General features: G+C 37.6%; 2 protein-coding genes across 5 annotated transcripts in view; one reads left to right on the forward strand and one right to left on the reverse strand.

Moving 5' to 3' along the window:
* macrod1 (mono-ADP ribosylhydrolase 1) overlaps window positions 1–26,079 on the reverse strand; it is a 61,557-nt gene that overhangs the window by 29,238 nt on the left and 6,240 nt on the right. The window lies entirely within an intron of this gene.
* On the forward strand, window positions 47–24,922 carry flrt1b (fibronectin leucine rich transmembrane protein 1b). Of its 3 annotated transcripts, none has more exons than XM_058797665.1 (4): window positions 47–315; window positions 1,400–1,468; window positions 13,899–14,306; window positions 19,200–24,922. In XM_058797665.1, the coding sequence occupies exon 4, from the start codon at window positions 19,329–19,331 to the stop codon at window positions 21,474–21,476; it is 2,148 nt and encodes a 715-aa protein (XP_058653648.1). In that variant the 5' UTR covers window positions 47–315; window positions 1,400–1,468; window positions 13,899–14,306; window positions 19,200–19,328; the 3' UTR covers window positions 21,477–24,922. The 3 variants fall into 3 exon arrangements, with proteins under 3 accessions (XP_058653648.1, XP_058653649.1, XP_058653647.1); XM_058797666.1 differs by lacking the exon at window positions 1,400–1,468 and adding an exon at window positions 17,601–17,781; XM_058797664.1 differs by lacking the exon at window positions 1,400–1,468.

Consider the following 26,079-nt stretch of genomic DNA (forward strand, 5'->3'; position numbering starts at 1 on the left):
AAATATATGAATATATCCTATTGAAAGATGAATGTTGTTTTGTTCGTAAGTGATCTATGTTAAAATCCATTACTCCGCTGAGGAGATGAAGGGGTGGAGTGGCGCGAAAGAGAGAGAGCGCGAGGCGCATCGCTCTGAGTGACAGGAGAGAGAGAGTCTGAGCGCGCGCGACGGTCACAGCGAGCCTGACTGACTGAAGATTGAGACGGTTAAAAACACAGAGAACGGGAGTCAAAACCATTGGAAAAAAACACGGTCTAGAAAAGAAGAAAATAAACATTTCTCAAAGGAAAGATGCCGTTTACCCAAACTGAGGTATGTTGCTCTAAACACTTCTTCATATAAGCTACTTGTTACCAACGGTCAGTCTGAGACCGTTTATGTAGGCTACATTTATTTTCTGTTCTGCTCAACTCTGACTCCAACTGAAATGAGGAAGAAATATGTTTTTACACACATTATAATCGCTGTTTAGAGAATACTGATATATTCTGGCTGAATGCGTAGCCCCTAATTTGTCTTTCATTTGTTTGCTCTTAAGCGCCTATTTAATCAGTCTGAGGCGGCAGTCACACAGGATTTAAATGCAGGCGCTTTGAATTAAGATCCTGGATTGGGACTCTCACTCATTTATTTTAATGACCTGTTATTAAACGCGTGCGACTCTGTATAGTGCCTAAATGCGCTTGTTTGCTCTTGATGGCTATTTAAATACTGGTAGCTATACAATCTGTAGAAGATTTGCATTTGTTTTTGTACTTTCAAACCTGATGCAGAGTTTGCACAGGAGTTAGTGCATCCGTCTTTGCACTGTACTTTCTCTCATAATCGGTATAAAGACCATGTAATACAGTAGGACATCTAATAATATCATTGGATATTAAAAGACAGTTTTTTATGGCACAGATTACAGACATTGCCCTATACTGCAATGTGATTTCGACTGAGATCAGAGAAATAATTTTATAGTGGTTGTAAATTACGTGATGCTTGAGTTATGACTCACTTTTATATGTTTTTCTATGGATATCTCCTGTTGTTTAAATTAATGTTCACACTAAAGTTCTCCTTTTACCTCTATCTAGTTTTTCAATAACAGACATCTGTGCAATGAAAGAAAGAAATAGAAAGAAATAGGGAATTGCAGTTTTGGGTTGCATCTTATTTATGAAAGCCAAAGGCACTCCTCTGTAAATCTTCAGGGAAATCATCTTGATTTCTGAAGGTGCAGTAAGTGCAGAGTGAGGGAGAGCGCATGTGAGTGTGTGTGTGTGAGAGAGAGAGAGAGAGAGAGAGAGAGAGTGTGTGTGTGTGTGTGTGTTAACATGGTGGCAACACTTCTATATTTTATCATATTTCCTTATTTCTCATCTTTTTTCCCCTGCCCTGTTGGTGACAGCCAGGAAACAGTGGGGGTTTTGTAGAGTCGCCAGCATGAGTCCATAGCCATGCCAAAACAGTGGGGCCAGTATGTAACAAACACGCTTTACACTGCATGAGAGAAGTACAGCAAGGCCTGCATCATGTGCACACACACACCCCTTCTAACACAGGCCCAGCAACCACAAAACCCTACACTTCTTTTCTTTTCCATAAGCACATTTTAGGTATGCATTAATATTTTTATTGCATAAAATAATCTATACATCAAAAATATAAATATATAAATAACAAAAGAAAATCTAGTCAAATTCAAGCAGCTCAAGTGATCCACCAAAGTCCATCTTGTGGTCACAAAACACCACATAAACTACATCAAGAGTGAGACATTTGGGATTAGCACAGTACTTCAGACCCAACTCCACTCACACAGCAGATTACACAGACTTAGAGTACATCAACTCTAACACAGATTAACATGGTGGTCAAATGCAGATGAGCAATGAAAGAAAGAGAGCAAGAGGCGGAGAGCAACACAGCTCAGTAAGAGAAAATTCACGAGAGATTAAATCTGGTTGTTCTATTTTCTTCCCCCCTTTCTGTTGCAACTATCTGAAAATGACCAAAACAAGCTTATGAGAAAATGTGATAGTAACATCATTTACATTTAAGAAAGTTTAGATATGAACAAATTCTCTATATTTTCGGGTATAATGATTTGTTTTTGTTTTTTTGCAGATACAGCTTAAAATATCTGTAAAAAGCACTAGCAGATCTCTAGGCAGCAGCTCTAGTTGTTTTATAATTCACAGTCGGGCCTGTGAGAGTGGCGTGTGTGTCAGTGGGGTCACTCTGCTGTGGGTTGCATGATAAAAACACAGCACTACAAATTACAATAGGGATAAAGCAGCTTCACAACTAACTACTTTTCTGTTTCCATATATTAGAGAAAAAAAATAATAGAAGCACAGGTGTACACAGGCGTAAGTCACTTAGAGTACACCAAAATGATTGTTAGCAATAGTGGAAAATGTAAAAACAGTCAAATAAACAGACACAAGCTATGAGCTTTCTACATGGTCATTTTTATTGCAGCTAGTTCACTATAAATTATTGACCATAGCCTTACTAATGAATTGTTTTGTCAAAGCCACTAAGGTTTACATCAAAACATCTAATGCACTTTGCACACAAAAACTGCATGGCAGTAGAGAATAGAGGAAAATTGAGATGTGAGAGTTTTGAGGCTGACTGACAGACTGAGCAATTCATGATCTAACTATCATCACTGTTGCTAGAGCAACTTATTTTCCCTCAGATATTGGGTACTAGAAAGGATTTTTGTTGTTTGTAGAACAAAATGGCAAATAACACACACAAATAACACTTAGTCATATTCCTTTCACCCTGCACTACATGCAGAGCAGGAACAATCACACAGTCTTTTGGTATGGCGTTATAGTGTCCATTAGGGCTGCACTATTAATCGAATTTCTAATCGCGATTACGATTATGGATGCCACGATTACATAACCGTTCAAAGCCGCGATTACAAAAATAAATAAACAATTAAAAATGCCCACTTGCATTATTCTGTGTGCTTAAGAGGTGTTTGCAGCACGGGGTTTAACAAACTCAAACACACTGGATAAAAAGACATTTTGTCTAGCTGACAGTCGTTGTCACTCTGTTGTGCATGATAGATATGTTAAACGCCAAATGTGTCAAAAGCTGAACAAAATAGCGGTATTCATTTGAACTGCGCACCACACTGTCCTTTTATCCACTCGCCTCAAAAGAAAACAGCACAGCCCGAGCTTAGAGCGTATGCGTTTATTACAGTGACCATCGCGATCACGCACTAAACAACGCTGTGAAATCCAGTAAGAAGCACTCGAGTTCAGCGCAGAGTTCTCCAGTACAAATCACGTCTCTTTAATTTAAACTAGTTTAAAGCCAAATAAATCGGAGCTGTTATTCATCAACACTGATGCAGAAAGCAGCAGAAACAGTGCAACAACGATCCAGTTAGAAGACGTTTCAATCCACAAATCATCCACATTTACCATAGTTTTACTGTAGTAACACTAACAGTAACAGTGGTACGGTGGCAGAAAAGTAGGATATTCATATCGAGTATTATTATATTATTAATATACTAAGGGTGGGTTGCACCAACAAGGATTAAGTTTAAATCTAGATTAAATCAAGGTTTATCTAATAATTCTGTTGCACCAAACTTTAAACCTTGTTTAAAAATAAGCAGGTTTATATTTAAACCATCATTTTGATCCTGGATTTATTTTATATTTAAGATAGATTAACTTTAATCCTGTTGCTCCATAACTTTAAACTCAGATTTAAATCTCGATTAGGGATTAATTTTAAATTTAGTTTAAATAAAATAAAGTTCACCTACAGTTACAATATGTGGCTGAATGAACAAAGACAGAAACAGTGGGTGTGTTGTCAGGTTTCAGAGACTTGTTTATTATACATAAAAATTAAAATTAAAGCGCACTGAGCCGGCAGATTGTGAGAGTCGTGGCAGACCGTAGTAAATGCTATCTGCTATCGAGTCCGGGATGTGAATCCATCGCTTATCTTGGTGCATATATTTCCAAGATTATGAAATCCGTATGCACTTGCTTGATCAGTCGTTTGATCAACGGTTTCTACGTAACGTTAGCGGTTTATAAAGACAGCGGACCTTTTACAAGTTTATTTCCTTTATCGACAAAAGCAACTTGTCAGAGACAGAGGATAAGGAATATTAACATTGTTGCTGTTTAATTACATGACGAATCCATCATGGCGGAGAAAATTAATCGTAGATGGAAGTTTTAATCGCAGGTTAGAATTCTAATTCTAAATCTAACAAATTCCCGATTTGTTAATCTAAGTTTAAAATTAAGTGGTGCAACACAACTCGATTTAAAATAAAACCCAGATCAACAAATCCTTGATTACCCACCCTAAATATGTTAAAGGAGTAATGGAATATAATTGCATTATTTTGTTAATTATTCTAGTTGACATGGATTTGTAATTGACAATGTCTTTAGGCTACTGTTTTTCAATGCAAACCCCATAGAAACCATATAGTTAGGCTACTTTTTTACCATGGTAATGAGGTGCTGTACTTTTGGTTATGTATAAAATATGAGGCTGTTACAGTTTTCACAATGGTACTGTTAAATGTACATCTGCATCCCAACTCAAGCTGCTACGCTGAACTCAAGTTCCTCTTCTAATGTGCATTTCTAAGAGACAAAACTCTATAAATATTATTGTTACATGTTCAGTGCTACCAAATCAGGTGCTGGTGCCACTGCTCTCGAATGTTAGTCTGGAGCCCTGATAATATAAATTGTACTGTAAAATGTTACTGTAATTTGATATTTTGTCTGTTTAATTGTAAATTAAATATATAGCTTTAGTAAACCATTTTTTCTTTTTTTTCTTTTACTTTTAGTATAACATTATTATATCATGCATAATTTTACCTTTTTTTGTTTAAAGAATAAACCAAACCAATGAATAGTTGACATTTGAGGCTCAATGCTATAGAAAAGCAATAAAAGTTCAGGAAGAGCGTTTTCAGCCTTTTTAAAAATATATATTTTATATATAAAATATGGCATGCACCTTCAAACAATGGCATAAATCTGTTCAAAATAATCGTTATTAATAATCGCAATTACAATCTCAAGGGAATAATCGACAATTATGATTTTTGTTATAATCGTGCAGCCCATTCAATATGCAAGTGTCCATTCAATATGCAAGTACTTCTAAAACTGCAATAATACAGTGTTCACTCATGTTTTCTAGCCTGGCAGCTGTAATAATCTAGTACTTCTAAAACTGCAATAATACAGTGTTCGCTCATGTTTTCTAGCCTGGCAGCTGTAATAATCTCACACTTGATTTCCCAGTCTCCCTAGCATTACCAAACACTTGTAATCTGGAGCTTTTACTCAATGCTCTCAACAACAGAGTTACAAATTGTGCTTTGCAGTTTTTGAAAATTATTGCTGCTTGCAATGCATAAATACATGCATGGTGGTGATCTGACTCAGGTGAAAAGAGTCAGTGGATCGTGAGAAGCACATTTTGTCGCTGCCCATGTTAATGAATCATATAGGGTCGGCCATCATCACGCTTCCAATGTGATTGCTGTCATTCACTGATATGGGCGCCGGCAAAAAACACGCTGCTCACGCTCCACTAACACTTGTTACACATCGGAAGCGTCAAAGACATTCAAATCTGCATTCATGCTGCTGCTGATCCAGAAAGAGCAACCCAGTCTTTTCAACCACGAATCATTATTTCTGTGTTACAGACATTTAAATAACAGAAGTACTGGGATAAAAGTTTATAGTTTGGGTATAAACACTTATTGTCTATAGTAGCGATCAAAACGAAAGTATCTTAACACTTGTATTGTAACGCTTATCATCTTCCGCCAGGAGGTGGTGACAACCCGTTTAAAAAATGTATTTGACATTGAATCATTCATTCAGGAGATTCCAATAGTGAAACAAGTCTTTGTGAACTGAGACACTGACTCCTCCATTGATTTTTTTTATTTTTATTTTTTTAATTTTGTTCAAATGAATATATATTTTTAAAATACTTAAGCAATGAACATTTTGTCAGAACCACTAGTAAATTACGTTATTTTGTTTAGTTTTCTAATCTTTTTTCTTCAGAATTGTGAGAGAATCGTGATCTCCAATTTATCTAAAAAAATTGAGATTCTCAATTTATCCAGAATCGTGCAACTCGTTTACATGTTGTTTATTACTGCATATAATTCATTAAAATAGAAGTTTAATTTCATAAAGTACAAGTTGATTTCAAAATGCACCTACATTTTTTGCATTGTGTTTTTCAGTTGAATAAAAGACTATTTTCCCCTATATATTTCTTTATTGAGGTTTTCTTTAAAAAAGTCTAAAAATCTCATCTCGTTCTCGTGAACCCCGTCTCGTGTCTTGTCTCGTGGGATAAGTGTCTCATCACACCCCTATTATTAACATACAGTACCAGCGTCATAATTCTCTACACCTCTGCATTCTCTCAACTAATGAAAGTAAAAAAAAATAAAAAATTCAAACAATTATTGAAAGCGAGTAAACAGTCAGGGATAAAATAAAAACAATTACAAACAATATGACAAATACAACAGAACAAAATAGAAATGAAATAAACTGGTGCAATTGGTCATTCATATTTTAAATCATTCCCTTTTAACCATGGGCAACATGAACATAACATGGCAAATATGTTGCACTGCATCAAGAGTTTTAATTCCCCCCCCCCCCCCCTTTTATTAAGTGCTTTCTTTTCATAATGGCAGAAATTGAATGTTTACACAACATCAATGATCACAATCAAACCACTTCTGAAAAATCTGAACAAAGTTATCCAATACTCTTCTTTTAATCCACTCACTCTAATCTTATAAAAGACTCCAACTGAATCATAATTTGTAAGTTATTGATTCATTATATATTACAGTAAGGAGACTGATGCACAGCTCGAGAGAGCTCTGAGCTCTTAGTAATGTCCTTTTTAAGGGCGGAAATGCAGTCAGGCTCATCTTGCTCTCTGGAGAGGGAACAGCACTCACACAACAATGAGTGTTTTGTCTTATCCTCTGCCAGGCCAGGGTTGTCATAGACACAGGACCTACGTCAGTGTCGTTTATTAATCAATGTGGCCGTTTTGGTCATTGACACAAAGTAATTTTTTATTTCGCCTCAATCAAACACTCTTCTGTTAGACAGATCTCTAGATGTGCCTCGCCTGCCGTCAACAAGTAAAGAAAAGACAGCGTTGTCTGAAAGGAAGTATGATAGAGGAGATTGTGTCTGGGGCAGGCAGAGTTTATAGGTAAAATGGGTCTCAAAGAATTGCTTGTATAGCTCTAGAATCAATGAAATGGAGGCGATATGAATTAAGTGAATGTGGCTCTAGATAATTGGACAAGGTCTAAAAGGGGCCTGGAACAGTCTGAATAGATGGATTTTATTATTCCACGCAAAAACCAGCTGCAAGCTCTGAAATAGGCTTTGATAATGCAACTATTTTTGAAGTGCTGCTAATTTTAGCATGTGGCAGGTTAACAGAGTGAGTCTGGACATACAAAATCACTTGCATTCAATGCCACAACTGACATAAAGCATGCTTATAGACTGTGCTTTGATTGATCCATTTAAACCCTGCAGATTTCATTGAAATTACATAGCTTATCAAACACATGCTTGTTAAATCATTACAGCTCATTTATAATTTACATACAGAGAAACCCATTCAACCAGAGCTACAACTTTTTATATTGGTGCTCAGTTACTTAAAGTGATACATAGTGTAGTGTGGGAAGAACGCATAAATGCATGTACGTGTTTGCGCACAGCATGGTGCCTTGAGTTTGGCTCTAAATGAGCTATAAAAAAAACAAATGCACAGGCCTCCCATAGGAAGCCAAACACTGCTCAGCTTAGTAGAGATCGCTTCTGAACATGGTTCGTTTCACTCTCTGCTCAGTGAGAGGGGTTTGTCGAACATGTGGGCAACTTTGTTCACTGACCTAAATGCATGAATTGTCTTTATATAAAAAGTGCCACTTTTTATTCACCACACAGTAGGGGCTGTTTATTACGACATTTTGCTCTTTCTTGCTATGTGAAATGCTGATAAGAGAAATTTACCCACATTAAGTCAATTCAGACAAACCTAATTATTTTTCTTCCCGTGTGCATGCTCTGCTTTTGAGTGTTTGTGTTTGATGTTCATAAGCACTGGCTGAGGGACAGCAAGAGGTATGATTGGTTGTTTGTATGTGATTGTGCGTGCATGTGTGTGTGCTTTAAGAGAGAGAGATATAAAGCAGGGAAGTATCCAGCACTTAAATTGTCTGCTTATTTCCAGTGACTGCATCATTTACAAAGAAACTGAGAGCATAAGAAAAAGAGAATAAAAGGGCAAAGAAGAAATAGGAGTAACATGGTCATGCAAGGGAGGAATGCTATTTGAAAGAAAGAGAAGCTAGTTGAAAAGCATCTGTGTAACTTCACCAGAAAGTAATTTACGTATGTATGTCAGTGTTCAAGTATAATTCTAATAAAAGCCCATCTCATCCAGCCGGAAGGGTGGATTGTATATTGGCATAAAAATATTGGGATCACAAATGGAGGGAAGGGATTGGAAAACAAAATAAATGAATAAATAAATGTAAACAAATGAGAAGACAAGCGAACAAAGGAAAATGGCTGGAAGTAGTGACAATGACAAATGTATGTCATATATTTACGATATTGATGATATACCCACCTCAAGAAAAGTAAACATTATACATGGCAATCTTAGAAATGTGATGGCAATAATAACATTTCCTCTAAAGAATAAAAGAAGGATGAATCTGAAAGAGGAATAATAGACTAAAAGACCGGTGGAGTAAAAATGTGATTTAGCATTTACCTGTTCATTAGGGACCATGACAGAGAGAAAAAAAAATGAGTGGTCAAATGTAGAAAGGCGGCAAAAAAAGCATAAATGATTTCAGTAATAAAATACTGCATAAAATGTAATGTTCTGTGTTTATATAGTAAAGTCAGTTACCTCAAAATGAAAAAGAGAGAATTTGAACTTAGGAATGTTCTTCCTAGAAATGTCTAAATGCATTTAATTTATGAGGTGATTCATATGATTCATATTCATAACATCTTATTTTCTATATTCAGACAACAATGAACAACAAACTTGATACAAGAGCATATTTCCCATCAAACCAAGGGTCTTAAAGTGCTCTGTTAAACTTCAGGGTCAAGAACATTATGTCTTGTTCATTCAAATGATGTTTTATGAGATGACTGCTTAGTACACATTTTATAGACAGATGAGATGTGCAGCTAACACTGTCAGAGTTTATATGAGGGGTTGGGGTCCATTCGCATGTTGCAGGTGCAGATGTACAAATCCAACAGCACAACTATCATGCTGCCGCATTTGACTCCATCTTTCATGATTAAGAAAAGGTAAATAAAGCTAATTCATTCTCCACTTTCTGTAGGCATTCAAGTCCATTCATGTATATTCTTTGCACCTTATGAATTGGAGTACAGTCATGCTGACATCTTGGCATCAGGCAAAAAGAAAAGCAAAGAATATTAACAACAGTGGCGTGTCACTCAAAACACACCAGCATGAACCCGAAATACAAATCAAAGTTATAGAATATGTTCACGTCACAGAAAAATCCATAACAGAAATATAATCATGAATGCCTTAGTTCAAGTTCCACTGTATCTGTCCTTGTCTCTGCATCCCTAAATGACTATAAAGCAACCAGCTTTAAGTATGCATGGTAAGCCTTGATGATTTTATGTTGCATATACATTCAAAGGTTCTGTGGTATTTCAATCCTTTAGGCCTCTCTCTTCGCTCTATCACCCTGTGCCACTTTAGTGCATCTTTATCACATTCACAAGCCACTGGCTCTGTTCAGTGCACAAACACTGAATATAATAAGGACATAAATCAGTATAGGCATTTATGCATTAATGGTTCACAGATTACAGTAAATGCACTGGTGAACATCCAAGAGGACTGGAGCCAAGAGAGAGAGAAAGCACACAGTAATAAGAAGGGAAATGGGGATATGGGGGGAAAAAAAGGTGCGTTCCCCTCTCTGCTCATCCACGCATCCCTGTCACACTTACCCCTCATTGCTGCTTCTCCCTCTCTTTGCTCCTGGTTGTTCATACTAAAAGGCTGCAGTGTGTGGGTGTATGTTGAGAGGCTGGTCACATCCCTGCGTCTCCTGCCATTTTCACTCCCGTTGCTGAATTACCCCTGATTACCTTTAGCTAATTATCATCAGATCTTAGAGAGTGAAATACACACATACGCACGCACACACATATTACTATTCAGCGCTGCAGAGCCACTGGCAGTTAAAGATCTGAGACATCACCGGACTGCAAACAAAAAAGAGAGAGAGAGAGAGAACGGTACCTAGGCACCTCATCAAGGTGTTTGTACTCCACTGTCAAAACATCTCAGTGTAGCAATTATATATTTTTTCCTTTCTTCACTGAATAGTAGGTAATTACGAGTAGACTGAGCAATGAATTAGTCCGCTTCCTAAAAAGAAGCTTTGAAGCATCATTAGCAAAAGACAGATCTGTCATTTCTCGAATGTGACAACTGTAGAATATTCTAGAGCACTTACAATTCTAGAACACAGAGTCCCATTGACGAAACCTTTTTAAAACAGAACTGCACTGTGGACTATCACTACAACACTATAGCCTGGAGGCCTAGAGCACTAGTTTCACAGGCATGTGCTGATATGGGAACTGAAAAATATCCTGACACACAAGTATGCCCTCTGGCCAATGCTCTGCTATTACGGCGTCTATCTTTGTAGCCCCAATGTAAGTCACATGCACACATACAGTCACTCACTGTTCAGTAAAATACCACAATTCCTGAGGGCCCTATACCAATCATGTCATATTAACCAAGTCTACCACTCTTATGTCCAAGGGACCAGACAGTAACGTGAAGCTCTACAGTTGTTTACATTGTTAGCCAGCCAATACAACAGAGTTATTTATCAGTGCTTGTCGTGAATTAATAATGAACTAGATTTTCTGGGGAATAATTATTTCATGATGTACTTTAGTAATATTTTATGACAAAGCTGTGTGAGGAACAAGTTAGACCATTAAGATTTCATGCTCCTTCATGATCCTAAGACAAAGCCCAGTGAGCCTGTCTTTGTGTCAGTGCTGTGAATATGTGTTGTTGTGGATACTAGGGATGTGCGCTACGACTAATTTGACTGTCGTTTAAACGGAAGTTTTGTATCCGACTAGTCGAATAGTCTAAAAGCTAGAAACCCCCAAAAAATGGCAAAAAAAAAAAAACTGTGTGTGTATAACATGAAATACTTCATCTTTGCATCACACTGTCAAATCCCTCAATAAAATCTGCTAAAAATAGGTCACGATTATGCCATATGATTGCCTCACGTTATCATCATTTAATTTTAGGCGGTCGTTAAACAGAAAATAAGGAAGAGCATACACTCAACATAAACCAGCGCATAGCTTATTTATTCAGATCAGCTGGAGCAATGCAGAAATGGAAAATAGACTGACAGAATTCTTCATTTTCATATAACGTTAGCCAACATATTAAAACACAAGTCAAAAACAATAGGAAAGTTTATCAAGGAATAGCATTAAAACGGCTTTTAAAAATGTACTTCATGTTGGCTATATTGCCTAAAAACAAAACAATGCGCGTTTTACTTACTTTACCATGCGCATTTGTTCAGTGAATTTAACATGTTAACGTGGTCTGGTGAAAGACGGGACTAGAGGCGATTCTGCACGTGAAAAAAAACAACCGCGCTCGGCAGGAACTGAAGTTACAGGCACGCAGAGAGATAACTATAAGCAAGCAGACAGTTTCGAAGAGAGCCTGGAAATCCCGCTCCACCACCGAAGTGGGTCTTAGAGGAATAGACAGCGCGGATGGGATCGCGGACCGCAGCGGCGGGTTGTAGTGTATGACATGATTGACATTTGCTGGCTTTGGCTGCCTCCAAGCTAACGCATACGTGCCTGTATTGAATATGATTACGCATCGCTCCAGTAGAGTTATTGTAAGCCAATTTGACATTACAGTTTACACACAACTTTTCCGTTTCCTTCTAATTCAAAATAATTCCACACCTTGCTGCCCAGATACGCTTTTAAAAATATTTATATTTAAATATTTTGATATTTACTATTTTTCAAAAGTTTTATTTTAGCTTGTTGTTAAAATGTTTTAAATGTAACGTTAAAATTAGGGTAATTTTTTTCTCTCATGTAATCGACTATTGATTTCAGTGTCGACTAGCAGGAGCTGTACCGTTTAGTCGACTAGTCGACTAGACCCACACATCCCTAGTGGATACTGGGACTGACAGTCATTTCTGCCACCAAATTTGATTCCAATAGGTTCATCAATCTTCCTTCTTTCCTTTACTCCTCCATCTGCCCCTCACTCTCTTTTCCATTCTCTCTCCCTCGCTCAGCAAATGAGAAATTGAAAGGCAGAGATGGGTAGGTTACGTGCACAGGATGGTAAAAATGTCTGACATGGGCTCATACACATTTGCATGCACACGAACACATATACACAGACAAACTCACCCTCAAACATGCAAAGGCATACAAATAAAAGCACAGATCTGTCACCATTCTAATAACTTTAAGAACGGAGGACATCTGTACCATCAGCAATATTAACAAACCTGGAGCAGTGGAACTGCACCACCCTACTCCAGGTGAACATTATTACTGTCCATTTTCAGCATTTACTCAAGCACGTCTGGGGATGGAGGTCAGTGCGAGCATGACAGCAGCACTGATATAACCTCTTATCATCTCTCATCATAATCTCTTCCCTAATGTGACTGCCCCATTATATCGTACGAGAGAGAGAGAGAGAGAGAGAGAGAAAGGTGAACAGAGAAGGGCAACGGTCTGTGTATTTGTCTGGTTTTACACCCGCTAGACATTTTAAAGCATCTGCCTCAGTAGCCGTTATGTTTTTTTCCACCATCTAAGAGCATTGATTGGCAAAAATTCCCCAATACGTTCATTGATTTTAATTAGCCTTCTTTGTCCTTATTACTCCTCCTCTGCTCAATTCCCTTTACATTAGCTGTGTGCCTTGGAAATGCTCCCTGTCTCCTCACACACGTAGTACTATGGGCCTCCACTGATCCATCTTCACCAGGCTGCTACGTCCACATGGTGCATTAAATTTCTGCAATAATGTTTTTGATCACTCCCAATCTATGACTGAACCGTGAAAAAGCAATTAGACAGGGAGCCAGTGGGACCCAGAGGAGACTTTCAACATCACAAACACAAATCAACCACGTCAGGCTTGGGAATTTAAACAGATTCAGCACACTATGAATACAAAGAGAGTTAACAGTTGCTGGTTCAGAGGCTCAGTCCCAAAGCAGTAGTTCTAGAAAACATAAACTACAAACACTCAAAGCAAAAATCTAAATATATGAAAATACACCAGGCATAATTTTAGACTCACCTAAAAAAACTTAATTGGTCTCAGAAATCTGGTAGGAAAAAAATATTGCTCTGTCTTTACCTAAAACAGAGAATTGAGTCAGTACAGACATCCATCATTTCTTGCCATACCTCAGTCTTGTCAACAATGTGACCCAGTTTGCAACAATATGTGTGTGCCTTGATTTTTGCATTTTTGGTCCTGGCTTTGGCTTAGAGCAGTCTGTAAAAGAGATTTTCCACTTAATTCTGCACACTGAACTTGACTTCACCATTTTCAGAGTTGATATTCTTTGAAATACAGTTCTTTTTAGGTCAAGCCAAGTTTAAAGAGAAAATGACACACTGTGAATATAAAAGTCTTCTGTCCTGTCCTGGTACTGTAATTCACTGAAAATGTTTTCTTCACAGGTAACACGTTCCCAAAGATGAGGGGTTACAACATCCCGGTGTTCCGTCAATCCTCATTCAAGAATACACAATCAACATGATGTCAACTTTGAAGGACACACTGCAACCTGAATACACATCATCGGCTCGGATATACTCTTGTACAGAAGTGATGAAAATTTTGATTCTATTGATTGACACTGGAAAAAATTCCCAGGGTTTTTCTGGTTGACATTATCCTTATTTCAGTGCCTACAATTCAAAGGAATCCTACAAATAAAGGGCTGCAATTTTTGGTCACATGAGTTGAAGGACATAGAGAATCAAGAATCAATTTCCTATCTAGAATTAAGAAGACGACTGTCACTGATAGAACTCTGACTCCTCAGAACTACCAGCCAAAGGACAATGTGGGACACTCGCTAGATGGTAAGAATTGTCGTTTATAATTCTGTTGTAATTAATACAATATAAATACAATATGAAAATGTGTAAAGGGTTGGGTGGCTGAATAAAAAAAATGATTGTGCAGCAGGAAAATATCCTTTTATATTGTCAACAGAATTGAAGTAGACACCAAAAAGAAAACAAAGAAATAAAGATCCTCCAAGAGAAGGATCAAAAAGCAGATTTAGGCAGAATGAAAATGCAGGATTTACACAGGAGGATCAGCAGGATATACAGGAAAAGAAAAAAAAAAACAGTACGATTAAAGAAGAGTATAAGAAGAGATTACAAGAGATTACAGATGCACAGTAGGCGGTTACGGAGATGGCCGGGATGAAAACCTTCTTCAGCACGTAGAAATATTTGAGTGAAGCATAGAGAAACAGATAAGAGATACAGAACAGAGAGAAGGTAAAGTTAACCTGCCTACACACAAATGTTTCAAACCGTGTAGCAAGTTAAGAGATAGAGCCTCTCGCGGTCACTCTGCCATCTAAAGGCAAACTTGCAAGTTGTTTTGTGCATCAACTCCACAGTGCTCTGACAGCCCCAAACGCCTGCAAAATGCTACTATATTTTACTAGCTTTTGCTATGAAAAAGACTTTAGCATAAAGGCATGTTTTATTAGGTATACCTTTTTGCTATTTTCTTTTCTCTCTGTCCTCAGGCTCCCACCCCTCTTTGTGAAAATACATTGTCAGGCCTGAAACACAGCTGATTTTTTTCCTAAAAATACCCAAATGTGTACACACTGGGAGAGCCATTAAATGTGACATTTAAATCGCTTCTAGTTTCATGCAACGCACCTCATTTAAAAAGAGAGACAGACTTAAAAAGGAGAGAGTCAAAGTGACAACAATGATATCAGATTTTTTTTTTTTTTAAAAAGCAGTATTTTCGCTAATCGTTTCCTTAGAATGTTATAAATGCAGGGCTCCAGACAAAAAAAATAGAGTAAGGAGCCATTGGCTCCTATAAGAAAAAACCTTAGGCGCCAAATTATTTTTTTAGGTGCCACAGAATAAACACGTTTTATTTATTTGTTTTTTTTTAACATTTTGACATTTCAATCATACAGTCATGTGTTCGTCTACTCTTTTCTTGAATTTATCAGCATTTTAATCCATCTTGTAGATGACCTGGGAATTAAGGTTCACTTAAAGTGGGAACTAAATGTCTTTTCCAACTTGAAATATACAGTCACAAAGAATTGTTTATTACACAGAATCTGTACCAATATCATGGACCATAAGAACTTTTAAGTAATTGCAATTTAATAAATTTAAGTTGGTCCAACTTAAAATAAAAAGTGAACAACACATTTTCAAACTGTTATTTGTCAGTGTAACTCAGAATTGTCAAGTTCACTTAATGTATTTCTTTAATTATGCATTAAGTTGGCGCTTTAGGAGCAAATATAGCGGCTTCTCCGAGATAGGTATAAACGGAGGTTGGAGCCAGCTCCAAATGGACGGGATATTCCCTACACCAAACTCATATTTATTCAATGACATCATTGCCTTCTGAAGTTTAATCCAGCTGTATCGCGGTTCTTGACTTTCCATCCCCAACTTTAAGACCTCTTGAAATTATAATTAAGACTTTTCTTATACCATTTAACATATTTAAAAATTTTTATGGCCATACATTTTAGACAAGTTAATTGAGAGGTTTTTAAGGACCCACAGTATTTAAGTTAGCCCGTTGGGTAGGGCAGTGATACATTTTGGTAGCCCAACTGGAGAACCCCGATTTTGCGTGTTAGTTTGGGCTCCTCCTCAATGCATAATATAGAAATTTTGTCAAATCTCTCACACATCTATTCGGTTTTTGCATTTTTTATCATGTAGACAACAGGTTAAGTAAAAATATTAATAAGCAAGAGCGAATAAATATAGCAAAATGATCCTCTTTATAATAATTTTTCTAGCTGACTGATGAGCTTATGGATGGCCAGTGGTTAGATATTGTTATGTGGCATTGTTTACAAGCCATATTAGTGATGATTATAAACAAGAATTGTTAACGAAATTGCCAATATCCAGTTTGTTCAAGTTGTGCATCAAATAGACACTGCTTTTCTGCACTTTCACTTTGCACGTCTCCGTCATTTTGATCTCTCGCGATGCACAACTGAGCTGCGTTTAGCAGGCATTGTATGGAATTATTTTTGTGTCTTTATTATGCAAACAAAAATTCTGTGTTTGAGAGCAAAAGTAATTATTTTGTAATTTTAAAAAAAAAGGATTGCAAAAAAACTCTGTGTTTGAGAGCAAAAGTAATTATTTTGTAATTTTAAAAAAAAAGGATTGCAAAAAAAAACTGTGTTTGAGAGCAAAAGTAATTATTTTGTAATTTAAAAAAAAGGATTGCAAAAAAAACTGTGTTTGAGAGCAAAAGTAATTATTTTGTAATTTAAAAAAAAAAAGGATTGCAAAAAAACTCTGAAATTGATAACAAAATTCTTTGCAGTGCGTGCAAATCTTAAAAAAAAAAAAAAATTTCGTGGGCGTGGTCAACCTGTCACTTCAATCGAGAATGGCCAATAGAAATAGGCATTTCATCCTGGTGCGTAGAGACCGCCCACTGAGACACAGCTTCACTCGCAAGCAAAACTTTTCAACTCGCAAACAAAAGTTTTAGACTCGCAAAAAACACGGCAGAAAAGAGAGCAATATTTGTGGTTTTGTGATGAAAAGTTTTTGAAGTGCACAAAGAAAACATTTTTTTTTTTAAAGATTTGCACGCACTGCAAATAATTTTGTTATCAATTTCAGAGTTTTTTTGCAATCCTTTTTTTTTTTAATTACAAAATAATTACTTTTGCTCTCAAACACAGAATTTTTGTTTGCATAATAAAGACACAAAAATAATTCCATAGCATTTCGGCAGAGATGAGGACTGTTTGAAACTCTTTTTTTCCATTAAAACTTTGATGCGTATCGTCTCAGTTTAATATGTGGACATAAAAGATGTGATCGCAAAACAATCAGGAAAAAAAATCAAGTCATAACATTGGTGACCTCAGCAAAAACTTCACTCGCAAATTAATATTTTTTGTTGCAAATGCGACCGTTTTAGTCGCAGTTTGGAGCCCTGAAGTGTGGTCTATAGTCAAAGCAAACAAGATGAAAATGTTTCCATTAAAATGGAATCATTTCCAAGACAAGCAAGCTACTCTCTTTCTAATTTCCTCACTATTTCTCCATCTCTAAGCCCCAACGATCAATTTTGCATGGGTGCTAGCACTGTTTAAGGGTTTGTTTTGCATGTAGTTGCTGCCTAAGGTAACAACGTTTGTAACCAAGAGGCAGCCAACCAACTCCCATCTGGCCTGGCCTGCAACACAAACAACCTTGAGTCCAGTCCCATAGGATAGCAGGCAGCAAAAAGAATGAGGCCCCAGCAGAGAGCGATGTACACCAACCCTTCACACACAAATACTCACAAAAACAAGTACGTTTTGAATTAGTCACATAGGAGCATGTTAATGTCTCAAATTTGAGTGCAAATGTACATTTTAATGAGAAAAAATATTTTCCTTTACAAAAAGAAAATTTGTGACAAGCTGGAAATTATACAACATTGTAATGCCATAATTAAACAAATAAAAATAAATAAATTAAAAAATGCCATAATTAGGCAAGGCAAGTTTATTTATATAGCACATTTCATACACAGTGGTAATTCAAACAATAATTAATTAAAACAACTTTTTTCTACAATGAAGGGCATACAAAACATTACATTACTATTGGTTGGCAGTTTTAAACAATGCTAAGCAATACTTTTAATGATGCATCCAGGACTAATTTACTTTTTGGCAATTTTAGACAGTGTAGACAGTATTATTATTTTTTATTTATTTATTTATTTATTTTTTTTAAACTGAATGTAGACTTTTTTTCCTTCTTTTTTTTTTTTTAATTTTAGACCTAAGGGGATAGTCTAGATATTGAATTGTTATAAAAATAAAAAAAAAAGAATTTCCAGCTAAATTGCAAATATTCTTTATCTTCCTTCCTCTATTTAACATTGATAAGAGTCACAGACAAGGCTTACAGAGAATACATACACAGGAAATTCACAATCCCCGGCCATCTAGTCAATGACTGGTTAAACACAGAGTGAAATCCCTGTTGGGTATTCTATGTAGTCTCTCTGAATAATTCATGCTATTTTGAAAACAATAACAACCAAGAAACAGCATCCATTATGCATGTCAATTTGTTGTAAACGTCTGTGGTTTTCATCTAAATCTCAATTGCAAATCAGGCCGAAAACGAGAACTCTATCTGACCCTTCCGTGAACTTTCAAAAACTTGATCTAAAATTAAACTAGTGATTTATTCAAACACAGTTCCCTGTTACATTTGAATTGTAATATGACTTAAGGTCAATCCAGGAATAAACCTGTAATTGTTTTTTCAGGAACTCAAATGTCAATCACATTTTAATATAAGTTCAGAATGACCACCTCACACCTACAATTTTCAGTGTATAATGCAGCAACGTAATCGTTACATTCAACTCATTCCACACTATTCATTTACATAGCTCAACCGCAATCCATTTGCTGTTCTCTTTCAGTCCTTTTTTATTTTAATGTTATGTCTAATGCTCCCTGTCTGTCAGTTGCTCTGTAAAGGTTATCTAGAAAGCTGTTCAGCTTGACTGATTTTCTCTGCTCTTGACACCTTGCAATGTTTTTCACATTTAAGCAGAAGTCATGTAAAAGTCAGACAGCATAACAGATATGTGGACTTGTAATTGCACTGAACTCTACACCAAATGTAACCTCTGTATTTTGAAAAAATCTTAGCAAAAAAAAAAAAAAAATATATATATATATATATTTTCTATATTTCCCACAGGGCTTGTGATTGGAGGTAAAGAAGGGCAAGAAAGACCTGCGTTTCCGAACTACACTGACCAAGAATATTGACTTGAGACATTGGGTTAAATTACCTCTGCAGAGAGAGTGGGGTACATTGCCTGGAATTATGGCCACAGAGAGCCTAGTTGAACTCCGTGATTGGTTGTTCCTACTTCTCCTATGCCTGACATTATTGGTTGAAGTCCTCGAGTTTGCTGCAGCAACAGCTGCTGCTGCGGAGGCAGCTCTCGGAGAGGCGGAGCTTCAGGGAGACGTGCCATGCCCCTCAGCTTGCAGGTGCGATGATGGCTTCATTTACTGCAATGACCGTGGCTTGAGTATCATCCCACCATTACCATTAACGGCAGCTGTGCTCTATCTGCAAAACAACCGCATAGACAATGCTGGGCTACCAACATCTTTAGAGCGACGACTGACTGTGCGAGTAGTTTACCTTTATGATAATGAACTTGACGATTTTCCAACACATCTGCCTCCGTCGCTACGAGAACTTCACCTACAGGACAACAATATACGAACTTTACCCCGTTCTGCTCTTGCACGGCTCCCCCTACTGGAGAAGCTTCACATGGATGACAATTCGGTTTCAACCGTAAGTATAGAAGACAAAGCATTCGCCAACAATCCGAGGCTGCGTCTTCTTTTCTTGTCACGCAACCACCTCTCAAGTATACCATCAGGACTGCCTGCATCACTTGAGGAACTCCGCCTAGACGACAATCGGATTTCAACTATTCCAACACATGCATTTCGAGGTCTCTCCTCTCTAAGACGTCTCTTCCTTGATGGGAATCTGCTGGCAAATCAGCGTATTGCAGATGATACATTCTCAAGGCTGTCTAATCTCACAGAACTCTCTCTGGTTCGTAACTCGCTCCAGGCACCACCATTAAACCTTCCAAGTATGCATCTCCTTCGCCTCTATCTACAGGACAATGCCATAGCCCACATGCCACGAGGCTCCCTGGATGGCATGCGAAGGCTACAGAAACTGGACCTATCAGGTAACAACTTGACGACTCTCCCGAGAGGTTTATTCAAGGACCTGGACAGCCTTTCACAATTACTTGTCCGAGGAAATCCTTGGTACTGTGGCTGTAACCTCCGCTGGCTTCATGACTGGTTGCATGAGCGAGGTTCATCAGTGACTGTGAGAGGTTTAACTTGCCATGGACCAGAGAGACTAAGAGGCATGGCACTAAGGGACCTTACAAGTCAGTTGGAAGACTGTGAGGTCAGCGTAGATACTGCAGGAGGAATGGTTGGAAACGATGGAGCAAAGAAGGAGAAAAGTTATTTTCCGACCCAAGCACCAGCTACAACAACCCCTCCACTACCGCAGGGTTCTCTCTTTACCCTCAGATCCAGACGACCAGGCCACAAGTATTCAGATATTAGCCAGGACAGTCTTGGAGGTGGAAATGGGGTTACAGGTAAATCAATACTAATCAGTGTAAAACCTCTCACACCAGAGACAGTTCACATTACCTGGCAGGCAGCACAGCCAGTCCCCTCCTTCAGACTTTCCTGGTTGCGACTAGGCAACAGTCCTGCAATGGGGTCAATCACAGAAACACTTGTGCCAGGGGATCGCCGTGAGTATTTACTTACGCAACTACAGCCCCAGTCAAGTTACATCATCTGCTTGGTGCCTCTCTCTGGAAACGATGGTAAAAGAACCTCTTTTACAGCAAGTGGGGGTTTAAACATAAACACAAACTCAGAGCATGAGCACCCTGCTTGTGCCAAAACAGAGACGGATCCCCTAGAGCAGCCTATTTCAGACCAGGACAGTGATCGAGGAACTGACCAGCTGTCAGCCCTACCACTTGCTGGAATTATTGGAGGTGCAACAGCATTGGTGTCTTTGTTCTTAATTTTTGGCATCTTCTGCTGGTACGGACACCGTGCGGGGTACCTCGCGCCAGGCGACCATTCTATATATGGCAGAGATGTTGTTGGCTCACGAGGTGCCAGCAAACATTACGATGACTATGTTGAGTCTGGAACCATAAAAGACACGTCCATCTTAGAAATCAGAGCTCATGGCTTTCAAATGACACCAATGTCTGCCCAACAGCCTTTGCAGCCCAAGGCAAAAGTTGAGGATATGACATACATTCACACTATCTTTCCCTCTAATAATGCAACTCTATATAGGAGCACCCTGAACCACACAGGAAATCCAGGCTATGGAACAAATCGAGGGTACAGAGAAGGGGGAATACCAGACATAGATTATTCATACACGTGATAGCCTTTTTTATTATAACCCCTTCCTGTTCTGTTCCTGTTATCAGGTAAAGCAGTTGGGTAAGGGTTCTTTTCCCTAGGTTCTAAAGTAGGGGTGTGCCGATTCTAAGGGGACCATTTTTCCCCATCTATCGTACACAAAATCTTATTACTGGATAGAAGATTTCAAGTAGATTTTTTTTAAATCAAAATATTTATACTTAAAATAGAATAGTTTTTGGAGCATTGTTGTAAAATGGAGATGTTTAAAACCAAAATCAGGATTGCGCAAATTGAATTGGGTAATTTAATGACGTTACAAGAATGAAAATGACTTACTATTCAAAACCAGGTGTTAAAAAAGCTATATGGACTGTTCTGCAGACACTCTACATAAATGATGCAAATCAATAAAATGGTTACATAAAAATGTTCAGAAAGAACACCTTGTGATACACTCCTAAAAATAAAGATTCTTTATTGGCATCAATGGTTCCACAAAGAACCTTTACCATCCATGGAACCTTTTCATTCCACAAAAGGTTCTTTACAGTGGAAAAAGGTTCTTTTGATCATTAAAATGTTCTTCACACTAAGAAAAAAAATAGTTCTGTTAAGAACTGTTCACTGAAAGGTTCTTTGTGGAGCCAAAACTGGTTCTTCTATGGCATCGTGCGAAAACCCTCTTTTGGAACCTTTATTTTTAAGAGTGTACTGTATGTGGATGAAGCAGGATTTCATTCGGCACACCCCTATTCCAAAGTACCCTTTGTGCCTCCTTTAGTCTGTTTTTAAAACATTGTTCTTAATGGGAAAAAAACCCTCTGGAACATGCTTAAAATACCTATAATAGTCAGAAAGTGCCAGGGATACCACTCTTGGTGTTGATGTTATCCAATATTCAGATGATAATTGAAGTTGTTTTTGCATCTTAGTGTCCTAAAACTAGCTCATTTTAAGGGTTAGCATGATGATGATGATGATGATGATGATGAGATCTGGGACCAGGTTCATATAGATATAATTTTACTACCTGGACATTACTGTGTATATATGCACTGGGGAAAACTGATGCCTTTCCATTCTGGGGGATACTGACGGCAACAACAAAAAAAGAAATCTTTTTGGGGGGCTGTTATTCAAATTCTAATTCTCAGTTCTCTCTCCCTCCTTTTATGGGCTTTTCCTTTATTCTCTCTATTTCTTTTGCACGCAGCACGAGGACTTTGTTCCCAACCCAGAGAGCTGACAGTGGTGATAATGGTTTTGACAATGAAAGACCTCAAATTGCTACTGGGTTTCTTTTCTTTTAATGAGAGTGAGAAAAGTGGGGTAGAAGGAGACAAAAGGAAAGAGAAGGAAAGAGATGAAGGCACAGAAAAAGGTTTCATGTTCACAAAGAAAATTTGTCTAAAAAAAATAAGACACTGAAAAAGTGGATATCTTATGAAAAAGAAAAAAAAGAAAAAAAAAATCACATTTTCCATTCAGCACATGGAGGTTTCAAGAACAGTCAAACAAAATATACGAAGCTCAGTAGTTTTACCTGCTCAATAACAGACAAATGTATTTCAATTATGACGAAAGAAATGACTTTAAGAAATCAGGTCATTTAAACTAAACAGAAAGAGGCATTTTAAGACAATCATGAAAGGGGGCAACCCTAATTGATGAATGAACCCAAACTGACAGGCTGACATAGACAATGCAGTCAATTTAGCATGTAAAAAAGCAAACTGAAGGGCAGGGCTTGTTGATACAGAACATACCAGAAAATATCATGGACATGAAATCTAGTAGATGACTAGAAAAAATGGCAAATGTTCAGACAACTTTAACACGTCGGCTCATTACAATCTTTGTGTGTGAAACAGTGTGTGTCTATACCCCTGAGGTGCAGGAAAAACAGAAATCAGGGATTAATAAAATATGTAACACTGTGAACCTCTGCATCTTGTGTGTGGGCTAAGAAGGAAGAGAGAGAACAAAGGTCTTTAATTGATTAAAGACAATCCACTTTTTTCACAGTCTGACTTTGTGTGACTTAAACGCAGCATTAGAGAGAGTAGAAAGGTAGGAACACTAAAAGGATATCCGCACCGGATCTGCAATTTTCCAGCCTTTTTCTGATGCATTTTAAAAGTGAACTATTCAAAAAGTAGTCCATGTAAATCACTTCTTTCTCTCGTTATAGATATGGATATACATCATGATGAATAGTAAATAAAGCTTGTTATCTTTTTCATTGATATATGTATCATTAAAAGTTGTGATGAAACGCATTGTTGATGTGTATATATACATATGCATATATAGAAATATATCACCTATAATCCAAGGAAGCATTTACCCTGTACTTCAAAATAGTAACAAATTCACACATCAGGTATGAGACAAAATCCTCTTGTCAGTTCTTAAGGCCCTTATGAAGCTAAATCTCCATGGTGGCATTGATAGACATATATGGCACACATTCATCCGCTGGAAGAGTGAATAAGGAAAAGTAACCAATTTGATAGTGTCATTTAAGAGCAAACATGCCTCCAATCTGGAGAGTGTGGTAATGCCTGTGTAAGCAATCTAGAGATCAATATAATGAGAGGGGGGAAGCACAGAATACAGTATCCAAGAAAGAATGGCCTTTAAACACATCTTTTCAATAGCTTAATGTGTGCGTAAAAGCACATGAAGTCCTCAGAATGGTTTCTCAGACAACATACAGTTCAATTAGTTATTCGCACCCGTTCCCCAACCCATTTCTCAAATTAATGTAATTCTAGATAATTGGAAAACAGCACCTTTTTCTTAGCAACATCAAATTATTGAGTCTTATTAAGCATGAAGACACTGACATATGGAGAAAGGCACAGTAACAGCATCGGTAACGATCCTGAAAGACCAAGAGTACCTGAAAGCAGCTTTTGCCACTAAAATTACCAGTTAAAAAGGCCAACTTCACAATACCCAACAATTAACTTGATAGTTTGACAAGTCCCAATTACTGGTAAATCAAATCCCGAGAAGCTACACCTAGGGGCTTCACAGCGCCTCTCACATTGAAACCAAACAGAGAATTACAATTACACCTATCCAAACAGCAGCAGCAACTCTCAGAAGTCGTCCGTGATGAACCGCATACCTCTTATCCCTGAATTTACCACATCGGGTCAATTAGACTAATTAGACTGAGAGGAGACCAACAATTTCACATTTCTTCATTGGAGCTAAAGTGGTGATTGATTGTGAGAGAATGGTGTAGGTGGGAGGCTTTTAACGAGGCCTGAAATAATTGCTATGAGGCTGCCGTTCTGCAAACATGCTCAGATCTTTCTTTTTAAAAAAATCCTAAATCATTCATATCATTAAAGGTTCAGTAACTGAAAGCTGATTCCAAAGCCTTGGGCATCAAACAGAATTCAATCGTGGCAATATACGTTTGGGAATTTCTGGACGTTACAAAATATATGAACAGCTCATATTCTCATTCAATTTATATTCATTGTTCAAATACATGTTTAAACATTTTTTCTTCTTTCAAATTGCCGCAGTATTCAACAAAACAAACTAAATTGGCTAAAACGCTATATAAAAGAAAAGCCATTTCGCTGAAATGAAATTTTCTAAGCGACGCAGACAGAATGAATTTATTAGGGTTGCGTGTGTGACAACCATTTCCCTCCAACAAGCTTGGTTTCCAATTAGCAACAATGTGGCATATGCTGAGAGATGTGAGATTTCTCAGTGTGAACTCATTTTAAATTCGCCTACGCTGGTGAGAGGGGTCTGAACCACCAGCTAAGGATGCTGAGCTTCATTTGCAACAGATAACAGATTTAATGGCTTATGCTCTTTGACAAATAAGCTGCATTTTCAGACCTATTTAGAGATGTCTACACATTTTACATACGCCTGTGTGGCGCTATCCACACTCCCTGCTAAAGCTGTGTGAATATCACAAGCTTTCTGTGAAAGGAAGACATATCAGTGTGAATTATGCATACCGTCTTACCCGGCAGTGAAGACTAAAACTGCGCAGGCAGAAATGCAGCATTACTCTCTTCATTCTCATCCTCTGTCATCTGTGGGGCTATTTTTCTGGCTGAGGGTAAAGATAGAGTTCAGCGCAACACAACTTGGGGCTTTCTAGATTATTCCACTGTCAGTCAAAAGTAGAAATTTAAGAAAAAGAAATAACTAGTAACCTTCAGCCCATTCACAGTGCCCTCCACTTTCTTTTGCTGCTTTTTATAAACCAGAAATTCAATCAAATCCATCCAATTTTGTTATTTACAAGAAATTTAATAAAAACTCTTAGTTCTATTTTAATCTACACTACATGGCGTCACTCTTATCTGGGATCGTTTCTGTATCTGTCTGGAATATCGCTTATCTGTAACTCTGAACACCGACACTCGGTTTTAATTCCCAACAGACTAAACATGGAGGGCGAACGCAATTTCTCCCATGAGCAAACATTGTGAGGCAACATCGCAAATAATCTTCATTAAACAACATTGTTTATTCAGTTCCGAGGTTATGATCCTACATCATAACCTTCCCCTAATAATAACTATTTTTTTTCTTTTTGTGTACTTTTGCAAGGGCATGTGGGTTTTTTTCCCCAT

Source organism: Onychostoma macrolepis, chromosome 14, assembly GCF_012432095.1.
Source record: "Onychostoma macrolepis isolate SWU-2019 chromosome 14, ASM1243209v1, whole genome shotgun sequence".
Classification (NCBI taxonomy): domain Eukaryota; kingdom Metazoa; phylum Chordata; class Actinopteri; order Cypriniformes; family Cyprinidae; genus Onychostoma; species Onychostoma macrolepis.

What these genes read in the sequence shown, in the direction of transcription:
- flrt1b (XM_058797665.1), top strand. Translation starts at nt 19,329, where the DNA reads ATGGCCACAGAGAGCCTAGTTGAACTCCGTGATTGGTTGTTCCTACTT.